Source organism: Carcharhinus amblyrhynchos, chromosome 11 (genome assembly GCF_965287045.1).
Source record: "Carcharhinus amblyrhynchos chromosome 11, sCarAmb.v2.hapA, whole genome shotgun sequence".
NCBI classification, from domain to species: Eukaryota; Metazoa; Chordata; class Chondrichthyes; order Carcharhiniformes; family Carcharhinidae; genus Carcharhinus; species Carcharhinus amblyrhynchos.
In genome coordinates this window covers 447876-468286 of record NC_137334.1, presented here as the reverse complement: position 1 = coordinate 468286, position 20411 = coordinate 447876, and the positions used below count along the sequence as shown (strand labels likewise).

At 45.1% G+C, this 20411-nt stretch overlaps 1 protein-coding gene across 3 annotated transcripts in view; it reads left to right on the top strand.

Moving 5' to 3' along the window:
- Nucleotides 1–20411, top strand: part of LOC145349811 (dynein regulatory complex subunit 11-like) — a 207466-nt gene that overhangs the window by 99646 nt on the left and 87409 nt on the right. For all 3 annotated transcript variants that reach the window (XM_080198356.1, XM_080198355.1, XM_080198357.1), the window contains 2 exons: nucleotides 6219–6277; nucleotides 17091–17173. In XM_080198356.1, coding sequence (XP_080054482.1) covers nucleotides 6219–6277; nucleotides 17091–17173 — 142 coding nt within the window. The remainder of the gene's footprint in view (nucleotides 1–6218; nucleotides 6278–17090; nucleotides 17174–20411) is intronic.

The window sequence follows — 20411 nt, the reverse complement described above, 5'->3', positions numbered from 1 at the left end:
CGGTGGATGTGGTCTTTCTGGATTTTCAGAAGGCGTTTGACAAGGTACCTCACAAGAGGTTATTGCAGAAGGTCAGGGGACATGGAGTTGGGGGTAGGGTGTTAGCATGGATAGAGGATTGGTTGTCAAATAGGAGGCAGAGAGTGGGGGTCAATGGGTGCTATTCGGATTGGCAGTTGGTGACTAGTGGGGTGCCCCAGGGGTCGGTGCTGGGGCCTCAGCTATTTACCATTTATATAGATGATCTGGAGGAGGGAACCGAGTGTAGGGTGTCGAAATTTGCTGATGACACCAAGATTGGGGGAAAGGCAAATTGTGCGGAGGGTGTGGAGAGTCTGCAGAAGGATCTAGATAGGCTGGGCGAATGGGCCAGGAAATGGCAAATGGAATTTAATGTTGGCAAGTGTGAGGTGGTCCACTTTGGTAGGAAGAATGGTAGGAACGACTATTACTTACGTGGCGAAAAACTGCAGCAGGCGACGGTGCAGAGGGACCTCGGGGTCCTTGTGCATGAGTCGCAAAAACCCAGCTTACAGGTGCAGCAGGTGGTCAGGAAGGCGAATGGGATGCTGGCCTTCATAGCGAGGGGGATTGAATATAAAAGTAGGGAGGTCTTGCTGCAGCTGTATAGGGCATTGGTGAGGCCGCAGCTGGAGTACTGTGTGCAGTTTTGGGCGCCGCACCTGTGCAAAGATATTTTGGCCTTGGAGGGAGTGCAGAGGAGGTTTACTAGGCTGATACCGGAGTTGCGGGGGTTGAGCTATGAGGAGAGGCTGAATAAACTGGGCTTGTACTCGTTAGAGTTTAGAAGAATGAGGGGAGATCTCATTGAGACGTATAAGATGATGAATGGGATGGATAGGATAGAGGTGGAGAGACTCTTCCCGCTCAAAAAAGACAGTAGGACTAGGGGGCACAGCCTCAAGATAAAGGGGAGGCGGTTTAGAACGGAGTTGAGGAGGAACTTCTTCACTCAAAGGGTGGTGAATCTCTGGAATTCTCTGCCCATTGAAGTGGTGGAGGCTGCCTCGCTAAATATTTTTAAGAAGCAGGTTGATGGGTTCTTGATAAGAGAGGGGATTAAGGGTTATGGGGAGAGGGCGGGAAAGTGGAACTGAGCAGCGACAGATCAGCCATGATCTTATTGAATGGCGGGGCAGGCTCGAAGGGCTAGATGGCCTACTCCTGCTCCTATTTCTTATGTTCTTATGAAAGCAGTGACAGCTGTTTCAGAATCAGTGAGAGAGTAAGAGCGGGGACAGTAGTTTCAGAAATACTGAGAGAGAGGGTAGGGACAGTAGTTTCAGTAACAGAGAGATAGATAGTGGGGACAAGAATTTCATGGCACTGCCCAGCCATACCCCCAAACACCGGGGGCTTCAATGGCCTCTGATTTCCCCCCCAGGAGACCGGCTGTGATTGTTGCCAGTGTGAAGACTGACCAGCGAAGGGTAAGCACTAAACGTGTCATTAATATGCAAATTGACTTTGTGCCCTTTTTGGGTGCGAAGTTGATCCCCTGGCAAAGCAATGCCAATTATATTACGTGTGGCGAGAAACTGGAACTGATTTTTCATTCCACACACAATATTACTGGCTTGTCACACAACTGGCACAGCGAGGGGTAATATTGCATCCTTAGAATATGTTTGGTATGGTTGGCCAAAAGCATCATTTTAGGTGAGAAAACTGATGTGATTCTCACCAGCGTCAGTTTGCAATTTTCCTACAGTTATTCCCTCAGAGAATGGCAAATTTTGCACAAATTCTGAGAAGAGTGGGGTTGAAGCTTGCCAGCAAGCCCACCTTCACAGAGAATGGACTCTCAACTTTAAAGAGTGCCCCAATTTCAAATTTAAATTGAATATCCCTCTCCCTCCCTCCGAGGACATTGAGGACTCCCTCGTCTCATTGATTTGATATTTCCTCACTCATCTACCCCAATAACTATGGCCAGCATGGGACATTGGAGTCCTCCCAATGGGTCCCCCTTAATGACCCCTCTCATGACCCACCTTACAACACCCCCTTCGTGAAACCTCGCCCCCTCATGTCTTGCCACTTTCTGACCCCAGCCCTTCATGATCCCTTTCATGCCCCATTCCCTTCTTCATCCCCCTATGACCCCCACTTCATGCCCCCTCTTCATGCCTCCCCCACTCAGGCCCACCACCTTGGCACTCTCCCAGCACCCAGGCAGTACTTTCTGGCACCCTGGCACTTCCCTGGTGCCAGGGTGTCAGATGGACACCACCTGTGTGCCAGCTTGGCACAGCCTGTTTGCCTAGCCATGTCACCCAACCATCCAGGGGCTTGAATTTGCCTCCGAACAAATTCACAATTTGTGGCCATCAAAATTGGTTTCAGTTTTTAGAGACATTAATGGTTCTTGCCAGGTTCCCGCTGCACCCGAGGGTTGGAAAATCCAAGGAGCAGGGCGAATCCAGCATCAAATAGGCTAGGCAGGCATGATTTTCCAAAAAAGAAAGATGTGCCCAACTTTAGGGTCCATTCATTCCTCAGAATAGACGGAGACAGCGCTGATCGATTAAATTTCTTTTACTGGGTATAATTTAAAATTATCACATTATAGAAAGCGAAAAAACTTGGGGGAGAGAGAGAGACTGGCAAAAGCCAGTATTGTACTGGTCTTGAAAACAGACGTGACCCAAACTGAAAGCATAGGGCTGAATACAAAATTATAAGTTTTCATTATCTCATATTGAAATTGTTTGGTACAGTCTGTCTCAAACTTTCACAAACAATTTGCAGCTGAGGCCATGAAAAGCTTTGTTTTGGATTATGAGAAATGCCTGTTTCTGCTTGCATTGTAATTTAAAGAATGCAGTCAGTTTTTCTAGTTAATCCCAGCATGCCTGCTGAGTTTAAAATGTGGCTAAGTTAGCTTTAAAAGCTGAGCATTTAAATGTAATTGCATAAGCAGAAATATCCAAAAATGAAGTCTTTGCATAAATGAATCAAACCATACATGATCCACAACACCAACAGTCTGGAATACGAGCGTTTTCCCCGGCTGTTTTTAGGTGAGCTTGAATGCACTTACCGCACTCTGTGCACTACAGAGTCTGTCAGAAGATTTACGCCAATGGGAGGGGAGGGTGAGCCTAATCAGACTGCAGAGAGAGACCAGTTGATAAATGTCTCCCCCAGTGGCTGGTCCCCAATCCATGACCTCACCACCAACCCCCACCTGCCATGCAGAGTTCCCCCATTCCATCCCCTCCTGCAAATCCCCTCCTCCAGTCTGACTCTGCCCCTCAGGTGTGCCACTCACCCAGCACTGTCCGGTGCCAGGCAGGCAGTGTCAGGTTGGTACTGCCCACAGGGCATTCCGCCACCCCCCAACCAGCCAGGGGGCCTCAATGGCCTCTGGTCCCACCAGCGAGGCCATCACACCTGATATCATACATGATCCCCACTGAATCTTCACCGGCAGAGGAAGAAACTTCAGTGAGACTGGACAGTTGAGTCCTGGACTCGTTCGTTGATACAAGCACTTTTGCATATTGCAATCAACATCGCACTGTTCTCCAGCATGAGGCTGACTACGTCCAGAAGAATGAACCGGGAAGATCATGAATGGTCAGACACTGATCGCAAATCTCATTGTTTCCTTCCTGCTGACACTTAGCAGCCAGTTGCACTACTCAAGCAGTGCGGTGGACTGGGAAAATCACACCCGGTGTATTTAAATAGTTATTAAAAATGCTAACCTGATTCCTGCCCTTACTGGGCACAGTGGCTGGGAGGATCACAACGGGATTTTGCACTGACACTGAACAAGCTAAACTCCTTACCAGTGATTCTCCTGCCCTGCTCTGTTCTTAAGTGATCTGCATTCAACATGACATGAACAGAAAATCGCAGTCCATGAGAGAGAGGTATGACATTCAGCTTTATAAACAGGTGAGGGAGCTGGGACAGCAGCTTTATAACCAGCAGGTGAGGGAGCTGGGACAGCCGCAGGTGAGGGAGCTGGGACAGCTGCTTTATAGCCAGTAGGTGAGGGAGCTGGGACAGCAGCTTTATAACCAGTAGGTGAGGGAGCTGGGACAGCAGCTTTATAACCAGTAGGTGAGGGAGCTGGGACAGCTGCTTTATAGCCAGTAGGTGAGGGAGCTGGGACAGCAACTTTATAACCAGTAGGTGAGGGAGCTGGGACAGCTGCTTTATAACCAGGTGAGAGAACTGGGACAGCCGCAGGTGAGGGAGCTGGGACAGCTGCTTTATAGCCAGTAGGTGAGGGAGCTGGGACAGCAGCTTTATAACCAGGTGAGAGAACTGGGACAGCTGCAGGTGAGGGAGCTGGGACAGCAGCTTTATAACCAGTAGGTGAGGGAGCTGGGACAGTTGCTTTATAACCAGCAGGTGAGGGAGCTGGGACAGCAGCTTTATAACCAGTAGGTGAGGGAGCTGGGACAGCTGCTTTATAGCCAGTAGGTGAGGGAGCTGGGACAGTCGCTTTATAACCAGCAGGTGAGGGAGCTGGGACAGCTGCTTTATAGCCAGTAGGTGAGGGAGCTGGGACAGTCGCTTTATAACCAGCAGGTGAGGGATCTGGGACAGCAGCTTTATAACCAGGTGAGAGAACTGGGACAGCCGCAGGTGAGGGAGCTGGGACAGCTGCTTTATAGCCAGTAGGTGAGGGAGCTGGGACAGCAGCTTTATAGCCAGTAGGTGAGGGAGCTGGGACAGCTGCTTTATAACCAGTAGGTGAGGGAGCTGGGACAGCTGCTTTATAACCAGTAGGTGAGGGAGCTGGGACAGCTGCTTTATAACCAGTAGGTGAGGGAGCTCACAGCTGCTTTATAGCCAGTAGGTGAGGGAGCTGGGACAGCTGCTTTATAGCCAGTAGGTGAGGGAGCTGGGACAGCTGCTTTATAACCAGTAGGTGAGGGAGCTGGGACAGCTGCTTTATAGCCAGTAGGTGAGGGAGCTGGGACAGCAGCTTTATAACCAGCAGGTGAGGGAGCTGGGACAGTTGCTTTATAACCAGCAGGTGAGGGAGTTGGGACAGCAGCTTTATAACCAGCAGGTGAGGGAGCTGGGACAGTTGCTTTATAACCAGCAGGTGAGGGAGCTGGGACAGCAGCTTTATAACCAGCAGGTGAGGGAGCTGGGACAGCTGCTTTATAGCCAGTAGGTGAGGGAGCTGGGACAGCTGCTTTATAGCCAGTAGGTGAGGGAGCTGGGACAGCAGCTTTATAACCAGGTGAGAGAACTGGGACAGCCGCAGGTGAGGGAGCTGGGACAGCAGCTTTATAACCAGGTGAGAGAACTGGGACAGCCGCAGGTGAGGGAGCTGGGACAGCAGCTTTATAACCAGTAGGTGAGGGAGCTGGGACAGTCGCTTTATAACCAGCAGGTGAGGGAGCTGGGACAGTTGCTTTATAACCAGCAGGTGAGGGAGCTGGGACAGCTGCTTTATAGCCAGTAGGTGAGGGAGCTGGGACAGCTGCTTTATAGCCAGTAGGTGAGGGAGCTGGGACAGTTGCTTTATAACCAGCAGGTGAGGGAGCTGGGATAGCAGCTTCATAACCAGCAGGTGAGGGAGCTGGGACAGCTGCTTTATAGCCAGTAGGTGAGGGAGCTGGGACAGTTGCTTTATAACCAGTAGGTGAGGGAGCTGGGACAGTCGCTTTATAACCAGTAGGTGAGGGAGCTGGGACAGTCGCTTTATAACCAGGTGAGAGAACTGGGACAGCCGCAGGTGAGGGAGCTGGGACAGCAGCTTTATAACCAGTAGGTGAGGGAGCTGGGACAGTCGCTTTATAACCAGCAGGTGAGGGAGCTGGGACAGCAGCTTTATAACCAGTAGGTGAGGGAGCTGGGACAGTCGCTTTATAACCAGCAGGTGAGGGAGCTGGGACAGCTGCTTTATAACCAGTAGGTGAGGGAGCTGGGCCAGCTGCTTTATAACCAGCAGGTGAGGGAGCTGGGACAGCCGCAGGTGAGGGAGTTGGGACAGTTGTTTAATGACAGATTTGTTCAACATTTTTGTGACATTGACTTTTTAATGTGGAATTTATTGTTTCAGTTATTCATGACTGTTAATAAATCCCATAATTTTCCATTTTAAAGGGGACACCAATTAGCAAGACTCTATTTAAACGTATAATTGCATGTTAATAATGTCAGTGGAGGGATGTAAGCAATTTGAATTCCATTAACTTATTGTGTTTTTGGATTTCCTGCAGAAAAAAAGTAAGAAAGGAAAGAAGAAGAAGAAGAAAGTAAAAGACCTTACTGCTAACAGGTAGTGGTCAAACTGTAAACAGTCATTGTGTGTCACAAAGTAATGCTGTGTAATTTACTTATGAACAAGGAGCAGGGTTAGGCCGATGGGCCTGCTACACCATTTAGTAAAATCACAGCTGGTCTGATAGTGGGATGTTAACCCCATCCCAATAGTAACTTCAATAGTATTCTGCCTACCCCTTGGTTACTATTACCTCCTTGCTTACCAAGAATCTATCCACCTCTGTTTTAAACATGTTCAAAGACTGTTTCCACCACCTTTTCATGAAAAAGTTCCAAAGACTAAGCCTCTGAGAGAAAATATTTTACCTCATGTACCCTTTATTACAGTGACCCATAATTTTAGATTCTTGGTCAAGAGGAAATATTTTGTCCACATTCACCTGCTTAAGACCCCTGAAAACCTTATGTACATGAGGTGATGCCGTTTGGAAGAAGTAATGCAGGAGAGAAGTACATAGCAAATGGCAGTACTCTTAAAAGCATCAACATACGAAGAGCTTGAGGCATACAGGTCCACAGTTTGCTGAAAGTGGCAGCACAAGTGGATAAGGTGGTCAAGAAGGCATATGGTGTTCATCAGACAGGGCAGAAAATATAAAAATTGGAAGTCATGTTACAACTGTATAGAACTTTAGTTCAGCCATGTTTGGATGCACTCAGGATTATCTGGGATGATAAGCACTTAATAGATAAGAGGTCTAGTGAGGTGGTCACACCCAAGGTGCAGGCAGAGATTAATTAGGTGACCACCAGGGAAGGCTAAGGGAGCAGGCAGAGAGTGCAGGAGTTCCCTGTGGCTATTCCCCTCGTAAACAAGTATACCATTTTGGATACTGTTTGGGGCGAATGACTGCTCAGATGAAAACAGCAGTAGCCAGATCTGTGGTATGACATACGTCTGGCTCTGGGGCACAGTGGGAAAGGATAAAGATAAACAGAACCATTGTGATAGGAGATGCGATTGTTAGGGGGACAGACAGAAGAGTCTGTGGTCCCAAATAGGAGTCCAGGATGCAGAACCTTCTAAGAGGAAGGGTGAGCAGCCATAAGTTGTTGTGCAGGTTGTCTCAAATGACGTAAATAGAAATAGGGGGAAGGTCCTGAGGAGTGATTATAGAGAGCTAGGAAAGAGGTGAAGAAGCAGGACCTCGAGAGTGGTAATCTCTGGACTTTTTCCAGTGCCATGTGCTAGTGAGAGAGAGAACGGAACAGTTTAGCAGGTGAATGTGTAGTGAAAGAATTGTTGCGGGGCGTGGAGGTGCAGGGATTCAGATGCTTAGATCATTGGGACTTTTCTGGGGCAGAAGTGACCTGTTTAAGAGGGATGGGCTGCATCTGAACTGGAGGTACTGGGAGGCAATATCCTCGAGGGCAGGTTTGCTATTGCTAAAAGGGAAGGTTTGCACTAGACTGGCGGGGGGGCGGGGTGGTAAGATACTCAGCAGCAGGGAAACAATGAGGGATTGAAAGGAGATGCAGACCGGGTAGAGGCGGCTGAGGGACTTCGGTGGTGCATTCTGGGAGAAGTCGGCCTAGTAACATCTACAAAAAAATGCGGAGTGCAAGATTTGGTGTCAAAGGGTAGTTCCAGGGTTCAGAATATCTCTGAACGGGCAGAAAGCATTCTGAAGGGAGAGGGTGAACAGCCAGTGGTTGTGGTTCATATTGGTACCAATGACATGGGTAGGAAGAGTGATGAGGTCCTGCAGCAGCAGTTTAGGTAGAAAGTTGAAAAGTAGGATCTCTCGGGTTGTAATCTCAGGATTACTCCCTGTGCCACGTGTCAGTGAGGCTAGGAATAGGAAGATACTACAGCTCAACACGTGGCTAAACAACTGGTGTAGGAGGGAGGGTTTCAGATATCTGGACCACTGGGGTCTCTTCCGGGGCAGGTGGGACCTGTACAAGAAGGACTGGTTGCATCTAAACTGGGAGGGCATGAATAGAACCATAGAACTACAGAACATTACAGCACAGAAACAGGCCTTTTGGCCCTTCTTGGCCAAATCATTTTTCTGAGTAGACCTGCACCTGGACCATATCCCTCCTCACCCCTTTCATCCATGTACCTGTCCAAGATTTTCTTAAATGTTAAATGTGAGGCTGCAATCACCACTTCATCTGGCAGCTCATTCCACACTCCCACCACTCTCTGCATGAAGAAGCCCCCCCTAATATTCCCTTTAAACTTTTCCCCCTTCACCCATAACCCATGTCCTCTGGTGTTTTTTTTCTCCCCTAGCCTCAGTGGAAAAAGCCTGCTTGGATTCACTCTATCTATCGATCAAATCTCCCCTCATTCTTCCACACTCCAGGGAATAAAGTCCTAACCTATTCAACCTTTCTCTGTAACTCAGTTTCTTAAGTCCCGGCAACATCCTTGTAAACCTTCTCTGCACTCTTTCAACCCTATTAATATCCTTCCTGTAATTAGATGACCAAAACTGCACACAATACTCTAAATTCGGCCTCACCAATATCTTATACAACCTCACCATAACATTCCAACTCTTATACTCAATACTTTGATTTATAAAGACCAATGTACCAAAAGCACTCTTTACGACCCAATCTACCTGTGACGCCACTTTTAGGGAATTATGTATCTGTATTCCCAGATCCCTTTGGTCCACTGCACTCTTCAGTGTCCTACCATTTACCTTGTATGTTCTACCTTGGTTTGTCCTTCCAAAGTGCAATACCTCACACGTGTCTGCATTAAACTCCATCTGGTTTCAGTCCAACCAATTTATTTGATAGTGGTTGGACTGAAACCTGGTGTTGTCAGACTTTTTACTGTGTTTACCCCAGTCCAACGCCGACATATCCACATCATTTAAACTCTATCGGCCATTTTTCCGCCCATTTTTCTAGTTGGTCCAAATCCCCCTGTAAGCTTTGAAAACCTTCCTCATTGTCCACTACACCTCCAATCTTTGTATCATCAGCAAATTTGCTGATCTAATTTACCACATTATCATCCAGATCATTGATATAGATGACAAACATCAATGGACCCAGCACTGATCCCTGCAGCACACCAGAGAAGCAATCCTCCACTACCACTCTCTGGCTTCTTCCATTGAGCCAATGTCTAATCTAATTTACTACCTCTCCATATATACCTAGTGACTGAAACTTCCTAACTAACCTCCCACGCGGGACTTTGCATGCTATACAGACAAAGCATACCATACATTGAGAAGGAAAGGAGCGGGTGCAGAATGCAGTGTTACAGTCATAGAGAAAGATTAAGGTAAGACGAGGTAGGTCCACTCAAAAGTCTGATGGCAGCAGGGACTAGTTTGGTATTCAGACTTTTGTATCTATTTCCCAATGGAAGAAGGTGGAAGAGAGAATGTCCGGGGAATGTGGGAGCCTTGATTATGCTGGCTGTTTTTCCAAGGCAGCAAGAAGTATAGGCAGACAATGTCAATGGTTGGAAGGCAGGGTTGCATGATGAAATGACATTCGTTCACAATGCTTTTGTAGTTTTTTTTATGGTCTTGGACAGAGCAGTAGCCATACCAAGCTTTGAAACAACCAGAAAGGAAGGTCTGGCACCTTCTTATCAATCAATCCTTGACCAAGCTGTACATTCTTTTGCTCCTCATTCACTCAACTAGGCTTTCTTTTACCACTTTAATAAACTTCCCCCGTCTCTTTCCTCTCTCTCTCTCTCTTTCCCCCCCCACCCGTCTCTTTTCTCTCTCTCTCCCCTTCTGTCTCTCTCTCTGTCTGTCTCTCTCTCTCTCTTTCTCTCCCTCTCTTCCCCCGTCTCTTTCCCTCCTCTCTCTCTCTTCCCCCGTCTCTTTCCTCTCTCTCTTAGAGAATAGAATAGAAAAACTACAGCATAAACAGGCCCTTCAGCCCACAAGTTGCACCGATCATATCTCTACCTACCAGGCTTACCTATAACCCTCAATCCTATTAAGTCCCATGTACTCATCCAGAAGTCTCTTAAAAGACTCTATTCAATTTGCCTCTACCACCACCGACGGCAGCCGATTCCACTAACCCACCATCCTCTGAGTGAAAAATTTACCCCGACATCTCTTCTCTCCCTTCCCCCCCCTCCCCTTCTCTCCCTTCCCCCCCCTTCTCTCCCTTTCCCCTGGGATTTATCTACCTTGATGCACTTTAAGACTTCCAGCACCACTTCCTTTGTAATTTGTAAACTTCTCAAGGCATCACTATTTATTTCCTCAAGTTCCCTAACATCCATGCCTTTCTCAACAGTGAATACTGATGAGAAACATTCATCTAGGGTTTCACCCATCTCTAGTAGATCCATACAAAGATGATCTTGTTGACCCTTATGAGGTCCTACTCTCACCCTAGTTATTCTTTTGCCCTTATGTGTTTGTAGAAACTCTTCAGATTCTTCTTGCCTTATCTGCCAAAGCAATCTTGTGTCCCCCTTTTTGCCCTCCTGATTTCTCTCAACTCTGCTCCAGCACCCTCTACACTCTTCAAGGGATCCATTTGATCCCAGCTGCCTATGTATGCCATGTGCCTCCTTCTTCTTGACTAGGGCCGCAATATCCTGAATCATCCAGGGTTTCCTACTTTGCCAACCTTGCCCTTCACTCTAAGAGGAATGTGCTTACCCTGAACCCTGGTTAGCACATTTTTGAAAGCCTCCCAATTACCAGGCATCCCTTTGCCTGTCAACAGATTCCCCTAATCAGGGATTGTGAGCATGGATTTGTTAAGAGAATATCATATACGATAAATTTAATCAATATTTTTGAGGTAACTAGGAGCGTTGATGATGATAATGCATAGGATGGACTTTAGCAAGGCTTTTTTGATAAGGTCCCTCATGACAGACTGGTGAAGGAAGTAAGGGCCCATGGGATCCAAGGCAAAATGACACATTGGCTCCAAAATTGGCTAAGAGGTAGGAATGTAGAGGGATATCTGTGTCTGGAAGTCTGTTTCCAATAGGCGTCCGCAAGGCCTGATGCGAGGGCCCTTATGATTTGTGGTGTACGTAAATGATTTGGTCTTGAGTATAACGGGTGTGATGAAGAAGTTCACGGATGACATGGAAATTGGTAAAGTGGTAAATAGTCTGCAGGAGGATATCAAGGGACCGGTCAGGAGGATAGAGCAGTGACAAATGGAATTCAATCCCAAAAAAGTGTCCTGTAATGAAATCAGGAAGGGCTTAAATGGGATATGAATGGTAGGGCCCTGAGAAGTGCTAAAGACCAGAAGGACCTTAGAGTATATATCCACAGATCCCTGAAGGTGCAGCTCAGAAGGTGTATGAGATACTTGCCTTTATTAACAAAAACATGGAATACAACAGCTGGGAAGACATCCTGGAACTAAACAAAATGCTAGTTAGGCTACTGCTGTGTGCACTTCTGGACATCTTTGAGGAGTCAGTTAGCTCAGTTGGCTGGACAGTTGGTTCGTGATACGCATCAATGCCAACAGTGTGGGATCAATTTCCATACTTGCTGAGGTTATTCATGCTGGCCCCATCTTCTCAGTCTTGCCTCTTGCCTATGGTGTGGTGATCCTCAGGTTAAATCATCATCAGCAAGGCTAAAGGGGATAAGATTTGAGGGTTATGGACAGGGTGAGTAGGGAGCAGCTGTTCTTGATTGATTGGGTCAATCACGAGGAGCATAATTTCAGAAGTTCAGAGGAGATTTGAGGAAAAATGTTTTCACTCAGAAGGTGATGGGAATCTGGAATGCATTGGGAATCTAGTGGAGCCTGAAACCTTACAACCTTTAAAAAATATTTGGAAATATCACAACATTCAAGGATATGAGAAGGTGGCGGACAGGGAGACACGGTAGCACAGTGATTAGCACTGCTGCCTCACAGCGCCAGAATTCGATTCCTGGCTTGGGTCATATCTGTGTGGAGTTTGCACATTCTCCCTGTGTCTGCCTGGGTTTCCTTTTGGGTGTTCTGGTTTCCTCCCACCGTCAAACTTGTTGGTTAGGTGCATTGGCCGTGCTAAATTCCTCCTCAGTATTTTCACACAGGTCCAGAGTGTGGTGACTCAGAGATTTTTACAGTAATTTCACTGCAGTGTTAATATTGCTGGTGTTGACCCGATGGACCGAAGGCTGATAAGTATCCTGACGATTCAGTATTGCATTTCTTACCAGATTGAATAAGGTTGTTGAACCTCTTTCTGCATTGGATTCAGTTTCCTGGACCACACTCTCTTTGCTAATCGTGGCACCTCTTCCGTCCAGAACTGCTAGGTCTGGGAGAGTAGACTTCTCCTATTGTCTTTGAGGAAAACAGCCTCTTTCTCTCACTCTCACTGTTTCCTGGAAGACCTCAAGTCAGCAACAGCAAAATTGGGGAAAGGGTTCCATTGACCCATAGAAAAGTTACAACACAAAGAGGCCATTTGGCCCATTTTGTCTGTGCCAGCCCATAACACACAGAAGACAGGAGCAGGAGTAGACCATTCGGCCCTTCGAGCTAGCACCACAATTCAATCTGATAATGCACTTTCAGTATCCCACTCCAGCTTTCTGTTCAAGCCCCTTGATCTCTTTAGCCACAAGGGCTGCTTCCAGTTTCCCCTTGAACATATCTATCAAACTGGCCCCTACAGCTTTCTGTGGTAGAGAATTCCACAGGTTCACAACTGTAAGTGAAGAAGTTCTTCCTCATTTCAGTCCTGAATGGCTTACCCCTTATTCTTAAAGACTGTGACCCGTAGTTCTGGACTTGCCCAACACTGGGAACATTCTTCCTGCATCCAGCCCCTCCAGTCCCATCAGGGTTTTATGTTTCTATGAGATCCCCTCTCATTCTTCTCAAATCCAGTGAGTATAAGCCCAATCAATCTAGCCTCTCTTCATATATCAGTCCTCCTATTCCAGGATCAAAAGTGAACCTTTGCTGGACTACCTCAGTTGAAAAAAAATCCTTCCTCAGACTAGGAGACCAGAAGTGCACATAATACCCAAGGTGTGGCCTCACCAAGGCCCTGTATAACTCAGCAAAGCATACTTACTCCTAAACTCAAATCCTCTTGCTATGAAGGCCAGCATTCCATAAGGTTTTCTTACTGCATCCTGCACCGACATGCCAAACTTCAGCAATTATTCCACCATGACACTCAGGTCATGTTGCATTTGCCCTTTTCCTAAACTGCCACTATTCAGGTAATCTTCTTTCCTGTTTTTATCACCAAAGTGGATAACCTCACATATTTCCACATGATATTGCAATTACCAAGTATTTAACACCCAGGTGCCCTTTCTAACTCCACCCCCCTGCACCTTGCCCATAGCTGTGTAGCTTACAGCATTTAAAGTGCAGGCCCATGCTCTTTTTAAGAGTTTAGTGGTCTCTGCCTTCAGCGCCAGCTCAGGCAGCAAATTCCAGATACCCACCACCCTTTGCATATAGAATCCCAACAGTGCGTAGGGAGACCATTTGGACCATCGGTCTGCACCGACAACAATCTTACTAGTATCCTTTCCCCCATAACCCCCAATATTTACCCTGCTAATCCCCCTGATACTGTGGTCAATTTAGCATGGCCAATTAACCCAACTTGTATATTTTTGGACTGTGGGAGGAAACCGGAGCACCCAGAGGAAACCCACGTAGACAAGGGGAGGACGTTCAAACTGCACACAGATAGTGACCCAAGCTGAGAATCAAGCCAGCTCCCTGGAGCTGTGAGGCAGCAGTGCTAACCACTGTGCTACTGTGTCGAAGTTTACCCTCATGTCCCCTCTACACCACTGCCACTTTGTTTGAATTTATGTCCCCTGGTTCTAGAATTCTCCATCAAGGGAAACAATTTCATCCTGACCATTCTATCCCTTCCCCCATAATAACCCCAACCTATCTAATCTCTCCTTTCTATTCCTGGCAAGATTCTTGTAAAACTTCCTGTATACCCTCTCTAGAGCAAATACATTCTTCCCATATAATATGATGACCAGAACTGCACACAATATTCCAGTTGAGACCTCACCAGTGTTTTATACAACTCCAACGTTACGGGGTGAATTTTCCTGTTCCACCCATCACGGAGTTGTCACGGGCGAGGGGCAGACCATGCAAATATCTGTTGACCTCGAGTGGGAATTTCTGGATTGAGGGAGTATGGCCAGAAAATCCTGCACTATGGCCAGAAAATCCTGCACTATATCTGCTTTCTTTCTTATTCTATACCTCTGCCAATGAAAGAGAACATTCTATAAGCCCTCTTTACAACCTTGTCTACTTGAATTGCTGCCTTTAGGGACCTTTGAGCACCAACATGCTTCACTTCATCTTCTCTTTTTAGTATGTTTGCATTTATTGTGTATTCTCTATAATATTTGACCTCCCTAAATGCATTACCTCACACTTCTCTATGTTAAAATCCATCTGCCAATTTACTACCCGCTCCACAGCCCATCTATATTGTTTTGTAGATTAGAGCTATCCTCTATGCTATCCATTACTCGACCAATCTGTGGCGTCTGCAAATTTTCTAATTGGACTCCCCCATGTTTATATCCAAATCATTAATATATAACAGAGACAGCAGGATCCTAACACCGAAACCTGTGGAGCACCATTTGAAACAACTTTTCATTTGTAAGGGCATCCATTGCCCTGTTACTGTCAACTTTTGACTCAGTTTGCCACCTTATCCTGTGATACCCTACGCTGTACTCTATCCTACCCCTATCCACGGGTTTTACTTTTTTGACCAATCTGCCATGTGGGACCTTGTCAAATGCCTTGCTAAAATCCATATACACAACATCCACTGCACTACCTTCATCTACCCTTCTTGAAAGTTTGTGAGGCAAGACCTTCCTTTACAAATCAATGCCGACCATCCATGACAAGTCCGTGCCTGTCAACGTGATAGTTTTCTTTTGCTTTACTTGCTAATCTTTTTTTTCATGCCCTTCCTTTGATTTCTTTATTTCCTTTGTTACTTCACCCCTACACTTACATTCATCTCGGCTATCTGCAGCACTTGGTTCTTTGTGCATGGTGTACACTTCTTCTGTTTGATCTTCCCCTGTATTCTTCTAGACAACAAAGGGGTCAGATTTGGCAGTACCACCCTTATTTTTGGAGGGACATATCTACTTTGTACATTTAGGATCTCACTTCTTATTACTTCCCTCTGCCAGTGTATCCTCTAGCAGTGCTGCCAAGTCCCTTCTCTTTCCTAAAACATTTGCGTCCAGCATAGACTCAATGGGCCAAATGGCCATCTTCCTTGATGCTTGATTTCATTTCTGCCTCCCTGGGCATTAACTGGCCACCCCACCTGCCTTCTAGCCAATCAACACTCCATGAAGATTAGGGGCTGTGACTTATTCCCTCTGGAGTTTGAACTGGGACTCAGAAACAATTCCAATGTTCATTTGCAGCCCCTGGGTATCCTGCCTTGTGATTCAATTGTTGGTTACCAATGAGCGGAGTTTGTCATTATTTTATTAATAGGCATACGTGTGCATTACTCATTGTTGATGTGGTGCAAATGCTTTGTGGCCGAAGGCTCATCTCTGTCCCGTTCATGTTCAAAGTTCATTTTTAACCGAGCCAGCCATGTAGCTTTAAGAACTGTTAAACAGAGCCAGGAAAGAATTTAATGTTATTTCTCACTTCAGTTTGAACAAACAACCTACAAAGAATATTGTACTGGAATTATTATTTAGCATAACAGCAGGTTTTTAATATCAAGCTCAATCAAAACAACAGCATTAAATGTTGAGCAACCTATCATGTTAACGTAAATGAGCATTTACAAAATGCTGCTCCGAAGTCAAAACCTGGCAACTTTCTATAATACCTGGGAGGGTGATTGATGGTAGATTGTCTCACATCATTTAAAAAGTACCTGGTGGAGCACTTGACATAACATAACATTCAAGGCCATGGGTCAAGTGCTGGTGAATGGGATTAGGTAGGTGGATTAGGTGCTTCTGGTGTATTGTTGCAGACTCAATGGGCCAAATGGCCTCTTTCACACCGTATGATTTTGTGATTCTTCCATTCTGTGAATCAGACATTGAGCAAACAAAGAATGGTTGATGTTTGAAGCTGAAATCAAGGCTTTGTATTTTAAGGTCATTAGGGATGCCAGACAAATGAAATATTCCCAAACCTTTCCCCAGTGTTCAACACAAAACACGCTTACAATGATTTGAAATAATTACAAGCTGTCTCAGTATCATATTTTGAATTTATTGGATGAGTTTATTTTGATGGGGATTTGTCTGTTGAAGAACTCTGTGTAATTGTGTTCACATCTAATTATTTACTGTACACATAAAATATCATGAAATTAAGCATCCAACAAATAAATAAAATAATTGCTTGGAGTTAAAAAGAGTTAAGGAAGAAACATTCAAACCATGTACAGGCTTTAAAACTGTCTCAGAGCTTCAGTGGAATCTGAACTTGCTGGTTAGATTTGTATATTTAATATTTATATTTGACATCTGAATTCTCATAGCTCTGACATTGTCCTTGCATTCTTGTCCAGGAAATAAGCATTACTAATATGTAGCTAAAAGCTGATATAACATGAGGAATGCTAAATGGCCACATTAGCCAAACTTTTCAATCAAAATATTATCTTAAGAAGTAAATGAATTGCCTGGGTCATAGAATAACACTGCAAGGAAGGAAGCCATTTGGCCCATCATATTAACAGTTAGAGGTAAACCTTCCACCTTAGATAAAATAGTTATCACAGAAATTAAATCCAGTAAGTGTGAATCAATGGATACACATATCTGAACCATGGTATGAATAAATATCAACTAAAAATTAATCTTTATTTTACACAGGACAATTGATTCCCTCTATGAAGAATTGATTCGTGAAGGCCTACTCATAAGACCAAGAAATGTACGGCTCTCTGATTTTATAGGTATGAAGAAAATCTTTTTACTTTGCAAATGATACATATGAGTTGAACAGATTTGATTTTTGATTTGATTTATTATTGTCATGTATTGGTATACAGTGGAAATATTGTTTCTTGCATGCTATACAGACAAAGCATACTGTTCATAGAGAAGAAATGGAAAGAGTGCAGAATGTAATGTTACAGTCATAGCTAGGGTGTAGAGAAAGATCAACTTGGTGAAATAGGTACATTCAAAAGCCTGATGGCAGCAGGGAAGAAGCTGTTCTTGAGTCAGTTGGTACATGTCCTCAGACTTGTATCTTTTTCCTGATGGAAGATGATGTTGATCTGTTAGATTAGATTCTGGACAGCTTCTGAGAAAATGACAACATTTTTAAGGGGACATGGTTTTTGTACATTTATTTAATATTCATAACTTTAAATAATGGGTTACAGCCTACTCCAATATAGCACTAAATATTTTAGAGGGCTGCAGCCTTATAACACATTCCAAATTTTCTGACACAAGGGGCGGAATCTGGTGAAGCTCCTGAGAATGGGAAATGAGATGGCTGTCAAGAGAGATTGGAGTATGTCTGTATGAGGGAGGAAACTTGGGTTATTGCAGCCCAAAGCAAGGTCAGAAGAAGTGAGTTTGGCTGAGAGAGGGAAAATCAATATCTACCAAAAGCAGCACATAGAGATGAGGTCAAGGATAATTGAGTGCTGGTCAATGGCGAGGCCAGTGAGTTGATGGTAACCAAGGATAGGTCAAGGGTGATAGAGCGAGGGAGTGAGGATGATGGGTCAAGGATAACTGAGGAAAGATGCTTGATGGTGGCTTGCAGCTCCCAGGCATTCAGGTATAACAGGTGAGGAGAGGGTGGCCACTGTTTAAGTTTAAAAATCCCCCTCTCAAGACAAGCAGAATGATATTGCAAGCCTGTAGGGCGGGAATGCCTCTCTGGGTGCAATTTAACTAGGATACTGGACCTTCGACTATTGAGATAAAGGGCAGTGAGCAACTTCCTACCTACCTCGCTGCAGAATTGACCAGGTATCTAGATTGTGCAGAGCTAACTGGCTGGCTGCCACATGATTTTAAATACAAGGGGGATTATGTCTCACTCACTGCCAGACCCACAGTCAGGACATTGCTACTGCAACAAGTTTCTACCTGTGACCTTGGATCATACAGTTCGCAGTGATATAACCAGGTTGTAATAACTCCCATGATCTGCATGAGGAATCGCTAATTGATCTCCCAGTTCAGTTCATTGAATACGAGCTCCATAGGGATTGGTAATTAGCCAACCAGGTGGAGATCGTATAACAACCCCTATATAGAACAAGACTGAGAGGGTTCATTAATCTTTTAGTTCTAGTTGGGACCTGTTATGTTCACCACAGCCTCGTGATTATTGTTTATTTTCATTTAGTGCAACAAAAACACAGTTCTTTCACAGGAGCTGTTATGTTGGTGACAAGGTAAAAGGAAGGTTTTGGTAACTCTGCTCATCAGATCCTAGTAAGCCTGTATCATTCAGTTTTGCAATGCCATTTTTTGGGAAGTTGGACCCATGCAACGCGAATATTAAGAATTGGCCTCAATATGCTGAGCAAATGAAAGCGGAGATACTCAGCAAAAGGTCGTGTGGGTTCAACTTTCAGTTTTATAAAAAGTCTGACGAAAGCAGAAACTTAAATCCAAGACCTTCAATGAGTTAGCAGAAATAGCGGCAAATCATTCCGATCCTAAACCTTCCGTGTCATTGCGATGGTACAGATTCAATACAACCACTAAATTTGCAGGGGAACCAGTGGCAGAATTCCTGACTAAGAAAACTGATGGAACATTACAAGTATGGCTCAGTATTACCAGAAATGTTGAATGACCATTTAGTTTGAATTATAAATGATCGAGCAACCCAAAGAAGGCTTTGACAGAACCAAACTTAGATGAAAGAAAAGCAATAGAACTGGCCTTAACTTGTGAGGATTCAGAGTAAAGGGCCCAAGAACTGCAAGGATCTTTATATAGTAATCCATAGCCTCGGGGGAGTCCCCCACCGCACATCCAGGTCTTCAGCTGGATATGCTCATGAAACCCAGCCTTGAGTAAAGAAAAACACGTATGCAAAGAAACTAAGAAATTCCAACAGTGGCCGAGAGAGAGTTCCACACTTGAGAGAGCGGCCAGCTCAACAGTCCTATACATGCAGCAAGGTAACCAAAACAAACAGAGCATGCAACCCCCGTATCAAAGGGCGAACTACCCCAAAACAGAATATACTAGATAAGTCAGGCTGAAGAGGAAGAGTCAGCATTTTAAATTGCACCACTACACCAAAAGTGGCCCCAATATAGTTACAGGTCCAAGTGAATGGAAACCCACTGGATATTGAGGTGGACAGAAGGCAGCAGTATCTAGTGTAGGAGAGTATGAATTTCAAAGGTTATGGTTAGGTATCTCTATGCTCGAGTTGAAGGACACTAAAGTAAGATTGGCAATTTATACAGGAGGGCCACTACGACTAATAGGAACCACACTAACACAATCACACATAGGGAACAAACAGTTCAACTCCCGTTGATAGTAGTACAGGGGCCAGGCTCCAGCCTTTTGGGAAGGGACTGGTTACAAAAAATCCAAATGGATTGGAGGAAAATCTTCAAAATGGGCCCAGGAAACTTATATGAGGTAACAGGAAAGTACTTGGAGGTTTTCAAGACGAGAAAAGTAGAAGAGGTCAATTATGTGGACCCAGCTGCTTAACTGAGATTCTTTTAAGGCAAGACCAGTTCCACATGCACTACAAGTGAAAGTAGAGATTAAAAGAGCTGGGGATAATTCCACTTGTACAATTTTCCGAGTGGGCCGCACTAATAGTCCCAGCATTAAAGATGGGCAACACAGTCTGTCTTTGTGGTGATTATGAGATGACATTGAATAAACATCTCGTTTGGACAAATATCCAACGCTACAAATAGATGATCTCTAAATAATCACTGTACGAGCCCTCTGTGTGTGCTGATATAGACAGGAAATTGCAAAATGCTCACTTTGAAATGCACTAAAGCCAGACCAAGCAATAGAATGGCATTCACACCAGCTGATATTTTATAGTGCAATGGTAAAGAGCACTTTATGCTTGTTGACTCGTATATTCTAGTGACTTGAATTCAACTACCTTCTGAACATAACCAGCAGTTGGGTGATTATCAAGCTCAAGAAACATTATGCCGCACATGACATCCC